At 32.0% G+C, this 10,224-nt stretch overlaps 1 protein-coding gene across 1 annotated transcript in view; it reads right to left on the bottom strand.

Annotated features, from left to right (window-relative positions):
- Positions 1-10,224, bottom strand: part of LOC106478366 (xaa-Pro aminopeptidase 1-like) — a 56,923-nt gene that overhangs the window by 8,628 nt on the left and 38,071 nt on the right. Inside the window, 2 exon segments of the mRNA XM_022381961.1 lie at positions 1,069-1,140; positions 9,404-9,508. Coding sequence (XP_022237669.1) covers positions 1,069-1,140; positions 9,404-9,508 — 177 coding nt within the window.

The raw sequence follows: 10,224 nt of genomic DNA, 5'->3' as shown, positions 1-10,224 counted from the left end.
AGGAACTATGGGCTTCTTAACCATGAGTAACAACCAGTAAAATCATTCTATATTAGAAAATACAATAAAAACGCCGAAAGAGAGGAATGGCCATATTAGGCCAAAACTTTGACCATATGAGTTTTTTTCTCTAACATTTTAACGATTTTTGATGTAGGAGATAAAACTAGATAGAATTTTCAGCGAGAACGACAACTTGTAGTGTCCTATCAGTGGCATATTCTGGCCGGTGGCTTTGGTTTGTCGCACTTATATATATATATATATACACACACTTGTATAACAGTAATCAAAACATATAGAAATATCCAAAATCATCATCAAAAATGCGTAACTAAGAGTAAATTAGGACTTAGCATAATAAATAATACAAAATTAGCGCCATCTGGTATTTACTACCTTACTTTGCATCGCAATCATGAGCGATATACTTCCAAGGTGTTTAACGCACGCTGATAGGCTGAGGTGTCTTCGCCGCACCAATCACCATAGACGACACATATAATCAGTACTTGCACAGTCACGATCTCGTGTAAATAACACCTGGTGTCACAGTTTTTTTCAAAACTGAAGTTATTATATGTTTGTGCTAGTGATGGATGAGATACAAATATTTTTATACTGACTAAAACACTATAACACCATTTTTTTAATTCTCCCAAGACTGGTTTACAGCCGGTAAACTAGGAGGTAACACGGAAAATACGCCACTGTGTCCTATACAAATGTCCTTAATTATGCAAGGAACAAACGTCAATAAATGTTAATTCTATAACTCATATTTAGCAGCTTCACGTCTTGAACCTTGGACCCTTCGATTTATATTCCAACATAATAATCACTTGGCCACGCCCGGTCCATTTTTTATATATATTCATGTTAATATATTCTTGAGATCAGGCAAATAGTATATATAAGAAATGACTTCGTGTTTATAATCTATTACTAAACTATTACTAACATATAAATGAAATGCAGGAAAAGTCAAAGATTATCATCATCAGTCTCAGAACAAGAAAGTGTTTAATCTACTTGTTAAGATTAAGTGTTATAAATGTTTTGACTTACCATCCGAACAAAACATTCCAGCTTTGAGTACCACGTTAATGTCTGGATAAGTTGAAAAGATTCGTGGAGGAACTGGGTAATTAAAACACATTATATTAATATATGTACAACCTCGAAATAAACAGCATATCTCTGTTTTGTTATTTAAAATGATATATCAAGTTAAGATATTCTGAATTTGCCAGACAAATAACGGCTAATAATATTTGACGTTAGTTTCATGTGTATGCGTTTATATAAGGCTTATGTATACATCACATATATACTAGCAATATAAAATTTTATTATAAAATTGTTGATGTATAGGGATGGAAACTTGCATTACCCTCCCACCCCAAGTACTCTCTGGTTTCTGATCTTTCTTCCTCCCTACATCCCAAAAATGTTAGAATAAAATTTTATATTGCTAGTTTCTGACGCCATCTACTGATTGATATGCGTATTGGGCAATATTAAACAATCTGTATCATCGTATATATATATTTTGGGCTGTGACTAACCTAGGCTCTAGGTTGAAAAGGCACATCCTGTGGAGTAGCTAAGTGTCTTGGTGTGCAGGCTGGAAGCAGGCATGCTGTGGTTTATGAGTTACAGCTGACAGAATGGAAGAACGAAAAACGAGAACCGGACTCACCCCTACATAGGCATCGCTACCGCTCTACCTGATTATAATTTTTTTTTAAAGATTCAGGGTGCGTACAGTTAAAAACGTAATAAGCTCAATTTTCATCTCATGCACAGAAATCGTACAAATACATACTTCTAAAAGTGCATACAATTTTTTTGTTTATCTTAGCTCTTTTAACCTTCCTTAATTTGAAGGTCATTTTCACTTATTAACTTAGATATTAAATTCGTAAAAAAAACAATTTTCTTTCTCGTTTGAAATATCTAGCTTAAATCCCATTTCCTGATGGTTTAATGAATAAAACTTTACGATTTTGAAATTCACCTTTTATAGTTAAATGACTGTAAAAGCAGCTTTTCTCAGAACCTGCTAATAACCTGTAATAAAAACATGAATTCAAAATAGATCTGTGTTCTGGAGTTGTGATAATAATGTATAACTACTGGAACGACAGAGAATTAAAGGATAGTTAAGATGTTTAATGTTGTGAAAAGACAAAATTACTGTTACAAAATATTTGTTTGTTTGTTTGAAGTTAAGCACAAAGCAACACAATGGGCCTATCTGTGCTCTGCCCACCACAAGTATCGAAACCCAGATTCTAGCGTTGTAAGTCCGCAGACATACCTCTGTGCCACTGGGGGGCCTGTTACAAAATAATGCCAATTACCAGATCAATTCACTGTCATGTTAATCACGTATTAGATGATTAGTCGAGATCTGAAAAGTTAATGACTGATATAATCAGCCTAAACTAGATATATAGAAGTCTCATGAAACCTTGTCTTGATTGTTATTTTGAAGTGAATCACACTTTAACACACTTCACATTATTCACAAATCGCAGCTAAACGTTAAAGAAAATACATATATATTTCACGTATGCGGAGAGTCATCGGCTAGTTGGAGCTGATCCGTCATAAGTTTGTTTCTAACTAGTTATAACTGTCTCAATATTAGAATGTGAAGTTATTCTCAAACCAATGATACGATTGTTTGGATAATTGGACAATCCAGACCATCACTCACAACACAAAACAAACGAACATTATTAGTAGATTCTAAGTCGCTGCAATTTTATGGTATTTTGTTCTGGGAGTGAATCTAATGCTCCTAGCCACAAATGGACAGTGTGTGTGTGTGTGTGTTGCTTTAGTGTAATAGGCTATCCACCACGGGGAATTAAACCCGGGTTTTTGTCTTGTAACTTAGTAAACTTATCACTGACTCTTTGAGGGATGTGACTCGTGGAGCAATATTCCTTTTGCAAATAGGTTGTGGAGTCATATAACAGGTATATTATCATTTAGAGATAATCTGAAACCAGATGCGGTACTGTTTTTATACAGCAGTGGTGAAAGTTTGGTATATGAAGAAATAAGCATTACAGAACGCACCAGTCTCTAATTCTTGCAAAATGATACCATTGATGACAAACATTATAGGGTTCACATCCTATGAATTTTGTGGGGCGTATTTAAACAACTGGTTCCAGCCTTAAGTATAAAAATTATCACCCCTACGTGCAATACTCGTTGCCACGTGTGTTGATGAAAAGCAAATTGACTAAACAGAGTGCTTTGTATTCTCATTAGACTTTTGTGTCGATGACTATGTATCAGATACACAAAAATGGACAGTTCATTTAGAGAAATATTCAAGTTAGAATCTATTCAACATAGAAAGCCAGCTATTCTAACTGCTGACTAGAATTCACTTTGAAGTGAAATTTACAAACTGTAAAGAAGTAAAGCCTCCTTTACGAAATGCTCATCTACCAACGTGGACTGAATGAAAAATATCTACGAGACGGATATTTAATTCGAAAGGACAGTAACTGAGGATAATTTACTTTTTAAACGCTTCACTGTGTGAGTTTTCCTGTTTCTAAGGAAAGTACTTAAGATTTACTCCTTCGAAATGTTGCGCCCATTTTGTTCTATATGGTTTATGAACCAGTTTTCCTGTTTCTAAGGAAAGTACTTAAGATTTACTCCTTCGAAATGTTGCGTCCATTTTGTTCTATATGGTTTATGAACCCCGCTTTATAAATATTTCTATTCGAAAAGGATTTTTTTTTTATGCTTAAAGCCAAAAGTTTACTAGTAGCAACATTGGAAATTTGATGCCCGATCAATAGTGATTAACTGTAGCTAACTTTCACTTTTTTTATTATACACTTTAAACACTTAAGCTGAATTAGCAAGCACAACTAAATTTTTATAATTACAAAACAAACGTTCGATACATGAAGAGCGCTTATTGTCATCATAAAAATGGATAAATTAAATATTCTAATTCAGTAATACAAATGTAAAGAATTATTTGAAGCAAGAATACAAGTTTACTACATAGCGAAAAGCATTTTCTTATTTTATTGATTTGTAGAGTCGAGAATTTTCTTCATATGAAAAGCACGCTTTAATTCTATGTTTCTAAGAATAGAAAACTTAAAAGCTAACACATGAATAAAATGTTCCAATAGTATGTTACTTGTGCTTACTGTAAACATAATTTCAGAACCACTGAACTCTTTGATAAAAACTAAACTTAGAGTATTTTGGAGGTCTATGAAAGTAACTACAGTTAATAATATTGGCGAACTGTCCATAAATTGAATTAAAGCAATATACATAAAAATGTCATTTTAAAACTTAGCATTTAATAGCCGAAAAATATTTTGTTTTGAATATTTATTTACAACTACGCAAACGGTTATCTGTGCACCATTCGCCATTTTTAACTGATAAACTAAATGATATGCAGCCAATCAACAGTACCTACTGCCACCGGACTTCGCAGAAAAGTCACGATCCAGTTTATGAATATATCAACAAGAGGATAAGGATATATATTAATTTATCGTATCTAGAAACGTGAGATTTAATGACGTTAGCACAAAATTGTACAATGGACTGTCTACGCTGTATCCACCGCAAGGATTGAGTCTAAAATCCTAGAGTTAACGGGATAGATATAACATAACACCAACGAGAACAATAATTTCGTCCACACAGGTTAATTGTACTTTCATTATCCACAATTTTAAATATTCCAAAGAGATTAATTGTACTTTCATTATCCATAATTTTAGATATTCCAATGAGGTTAATTGTACTTTCATTATCCATGATTTTAAATATTCCAAAGAGATTAATTGTACTTTCATTATCCATAATTTTAGATATTCCAATGAGGTTAATTGTACTTTCATTATCCATAATTTTAAATATTCCAACAAGTATTGATTACTACCTAGTTAATTTTTAACTAGGTTCTTAAAAGGTGTAAGGTTATTTTTCTCCAAGCTGTTTACAAATAATAGAAAATTCTTCAGTTCTTAATGCTTGTCTGTTTGTAGTTCAGCACAAAGCTACACAATGGGATATTTGTGCTCTGCCCACCACGAGTATCGAAACCAGGTTTCTATGGTTGTAAGTCCGCAGACATACCGGTGTGCCACTGAAGGGATTCTTGATGCTTTACTATATTACGTCTGAAAGAATTACAAGTACCTAGTTGTACATATATACGATTTTTGTATCTAATACTTTAATCATTTGGTGTTAGGTAACGTCTTAAAATGGAAAGACAGGGTCTAATGCGTTCTTTCCTCTCACTTCCGAAACCTAACGAACTTTCCTTCCTCTCACTTCCGAAACCTAAAGAGCTTTCCTTCCTCTCACTTCCGAAACCTAAAGAGCTTTTCTTCCTCTCACTTCCGAAACCTAAAGAGCTTTTCTTCCTCTCATTTCCGAAACCTAAAGAGCTTTCACGATTTGCCAAAACAAACTTCCACATGATTATAATTTGCTACATTCTCTAACTTTCTCCGACGTAGAACAATGTTATCAAATGATTAAGAGTGAAAATAAAGACAGATTGAAAATTTTACAATAGAAACTACGCATTGAATTACAGTTGTAATTTTGTAGAATAGAATATTAAGAAGTCACTTTAATGTATATTAAAATTTACTTCTTAGACATAAAGAAGGTTCAATATCGTAATTTGTAAGGAATGTAATATTGCCATTACTTTTCAGATACAGTTACACAATTTATTCCTGATGTTTTACAGTTATCGTAAAAAGCAATAGATATTTAACTTTCTGAAATTGGCGGTCCGGGGTTAATTCAATAAAGGTTTGGGAAGAGTAAGGCAAATTTCAGAAAATTGCATTACAAAATTAATGGAAGTGATGGGGACCTAATTATAATTAGTTTTATAACGACATGGTCGGTAGTTTCATATAATTTATTAGGTAATCTTTGAAGCCTTAAACCTTATAATGCAGCATCTTGGACTTTTTTGTGAATTTTGATTATCATCGTACTGAAAAATGTGAGACATTCTGCATCTATAAACGTCACGTAGACAAAGAGAGATACTGGCACTTAAACATATAATTTCAAAAAATTATCAATAGGCTCTGTTTTTCATCAGTTGAACCACTGAACATAACATTTGTGTTTAATATTAAATTCAAAATCAATTTCTTATATTAAGCAGGCTTAGCTGATGAGTTCTGTCATCAAATAAAAGGTCTTCTTGGCCACGGCTTATGGTGGATAAAGACATGCCTTAATTTTTTTTTGTAGTCGCTTCTCTGTCAATCCATTATGGATTTTAAGCGAAAGTAGACCTGATTTTTCTTCCTCAAATTCTGGTTTAAAACCCATAACGACTGAATTAAGAAGATTATAAGAAACTTCTATAGTCGAACGTGATGTTTCAATTCGTTTCTAGATCTAAACTAATTAAGTTTCAGTCATAACATAAATGATCCTAAATGTCTGAGCACTATGTATATTAAGTAATTTAGTTACGTTTTACTTATATTACTTCAACATCGGTTATATGGTTTTACTTTCTCGATCAGAAAAGTTTTAATATTTTAATATGTTGCTTTAACCATAGTTTATGTTTAAATACAATTTATGCCGTACCGTACTTCGTTTTACCCAGGAAAAGGCATAAACAAGTCTGTAAAAACACGTATTGTAATAAGCTATTTTTAAATAAAGAATTTTTATTAAGAGCAGATAACTTGATATCATTTTTCACTCATGGTGTTAGAAAAACACGTAGGTTCAAGAAGTCTTAATATAAATTAATAAAAACCCTATAACCTTCGAAAGGTGCACCCTTTCTTCTTCAAAGTGAATAGTAAGTTTTAGGAAATTCGCGTTCACATTACATGAAAAAAAGAAGCAACGAATCAAAAATTATTTTTCTTATAGAGATGAATTCAATGTACGGAGATCACTGATTCCAGGATCTAGATTAATTCCGAAAGATCGAACAGTGTTTAGATTAGCAATCCAATAAGCTTCCTTTATTTTTCTATCTGCTTTAGTTTTGAATCCTGTTTTAATGCCAATGAGAGTAACATCGTTAACAGAATGACCGGGATGGTTAAATTGTTGAGCAACGGGGAGATCTTTTTTCGGTGTTAATAGAACATTTATGGTTGTTGAAACGTTCTCTAAGAGTTGTTTGTGTATGTCTTACATACTGGTAATTGCATTTTTTACACTGTTTGAGGTATATGTTGTTTTTTGTTTCAGAAGTGATTTGTTGGGATATTTTAAAGTTTCTTTGATTGTGTTTGTCAGAAAATGAGTCAGTGGTTTTATGAAATTGCAAGTTTGACAATGGGCTTTATTACATGGACAACAACTTTTTCGAACGGAGACAACGAGAACTTCAGGAAATATCTGTTTAAGGCAATCGTTCAGTTGTAGGAGATGAAAATGTTTTTTTTTTTCAGAATTCGTGAAACGTTTCTGAGTTTAAACTGATAGGTAATAATAAGATGAATTATATTTGAAAGTTTAGTATTGTTCTGATTTAGGATGTTTTGCCGTTGAGTATTGTCAGCCTTTTTAATTTCTCTGTCAATTTCGGTATCTTTATATCCTCTTTGTAACATGGTTTGTTTTAAATCCTTGATGTGTTTTCTTTTAGTCCGTTTCATCTGAGCATATTTTCTTTATTCTAAGAGCTTGACTGTAGGTAATGTTTCGTTTAGTGTGAGATGGGGGACAACTTTTATAGTGAAGGTATTGAGGTCTGTCTGTAGGTTTTTTTGTACAAGTCAGTGTATAAAATTCCGTCTTTTAAAAAGAATAGTGACGTCAAGAAAGTTAATCTGAGTAGGCGATTAATCACAGGTAAACTTGATTGTTTTGTGAAAGGAGTTTGCATGTGAGATAAATTATTTAAGTGATTTAAGACCGGCTGTACAAATGTAAAATATATCGTTTATGTAACTTGTCCATGTACGAGGTTTTACAGGGCTTAGTTGTAAAAAAAATGCAATTACCAATATGTAGGACATACACAAACAACTCTTGGAAAACGTTTCAACAACCATAAATCTTCTATTAACACCGAAAAGTTGCTCAACAATTTAACAAACCCGGTCATTCCATTAACGATGTTACTCTCATCGGCATTGAAACAGGATTCAAAACTAAAGCATATACAGAAATAAAAGAAGTTTATTGGATTGCTAATCTAAACACTGTTCAACCATATGGAATTAATCTAGAACCTGGAATCAGTGATCTCCGTTCATTGGTTTCATCTCTGTCAGAAAAATATTTTTTATTCGTTGCTTATTTTTTTAATGTAATGTGAACGCTGAATTTCCTAAAACACCGCCATTCCCAGTTTGTCCCAAGATAATTTTCGATACCTGTTTTTATAAATTGATTACCATAACATATCTTTTCAATCAGTCTACAGATGTCACCTTTATTTTACTTAAACACTTAAGTATAGTTTTAAATAAATTTAAATTTCTAAAGTTAAATATCCCTAACACTTTTTCACAAACACTCTCGCTATCGGCTACACTGTACCGGAAATGAGATGCTGACAACAGTACATAGAGAAATGGACTAAATATTTCCTGGAAAACCGGATGACTTTCATGACATCAATAAACTCCCTTTATATATATATATCACTCATTCTATTACACTACCATTCCCAGTTTGCCCCTGAAGAAGAAAGGTCCACCTTTCGAAGGTTATAGGGTTTTTATTCATTTCTATTATTTTTCACTAATGGTATAAAACTAAACTAATATTTATTTACCTCAAATCTTCAACAATCAACAGGCGTTAAATTTAAACACACTTTAGTTTCTATACTTTAGTTTAACAGGTTTTGACTTTGGATACTTTCTATTTTTCAACATTTAGATTGTTAGATTAGGTTTTCTTGTTATGCATTTGTATATTTATCGTGTGAAGTTCAATGAAGTTTCTGTTTTTTTTTACTTTTAGAACACGTTACAACGACTAACAACGAATGAAAATGTTTTAGGAAAACAGATTTGATTGAACTTTCCTAATACTAATGAGACAAGATGATCGATGGTTTCGGCATAAAAAGAAACCATAGATTAATAGTGACATCAACTTAATGCTTATAAGTTAAATGCTTAATGACTATTAGCAACTAAGAGTGTTAATTTTAGTAAAGAAGGCTAAAAGCGCCTTATGCTCTAAAAATTTCATACCTTCGAAACAGCGTGTAATCTCGACTAGAATTACGCCATTCCCTCATCGAAATACTTACTCCATTTAGTGCAGTCACATTTAAGAACTGGAATATGATGATTTGAACGTTAAATATTTTACCAACAAACAACAGTGCCACAGTAGAAGACAGGACAATAAAGAAATATCTTACATTCGTGAACACTGAGGAAGGCACCTATGCCATGACCGGTTCCATGGTTATAGTTAAGACCTGCTTCGTATAAGTATTTCCTGGCCAAAATGTCAAGGTCTTTGTCTACAGAATAACCAAAAAACTTATATATCATAACGTGTTATAAAATAGTGTAAAATATACAGAATGTTACGATTATATCATAATCATTCCTAGTTAAATACACACGAAATAGCCTACACAAAGGACAATATTTATAGAGTGATATTTGTATTTAGATATCAGATACGTTAAGCAAATATAACTATACCAGTGAATCATACATTTATTGTTTAAAAGGTATAGATATTATTATGTAAAACATTATACTAATGATTCACTCTACACACTTCATGTTACCTAATTGGTCTGTATTTTTATAATATTCTTATTATTTTGAACGTTAAGTACTAATATTCCAAATTATGTTGTATAACTAATTTTAGCGCAAAATATTTAATATTTTTTTTCAATTAATGTATATTTTCTGTTATAATAATTTAGTTTAAATTAAAATACAAATGTACGAACAATGTAACTGTGTCTATCGAGAAACATTGCCTTGTAAAATAAATCAGCTTTTGAGGTAAACCATAAACTGTACTTAAAATCAAGCTTTAGTTACCCTAAAATATGTTAACCTATTACTAAGTATTTATATAAGGCTTATATTGGTTACAGCACCTCCTTGATATATATTTCAGAAATATTTATGTTTGCTTCAAAGAAAAATTTATTTTTACTGAGTTATTACCTTAATCCAATATCTTATTTACTGTTGATGTTTACTTAATCCAGTG

The sequence above is a fragment of the Limulus polyphemus genome, unplaced genomic scaffold, assembly GCF_000517525.1.
Source record: "Limulus polyphemus unplaced genomic scaffold, Limulus_polyphemus-2.1.2 Scaffold204, whole genome shotgun sequence".
NCBI lineage: Eukaryota > Metazoa > Arthropoda > Merostomata > Xiphosura > Limulidae > Limulus > Limulus polyphemus.
Note: the sequence above shows the minus strand (reverse complement) of the source record. Positions and strands in the feature narration are given on the sequence as shown.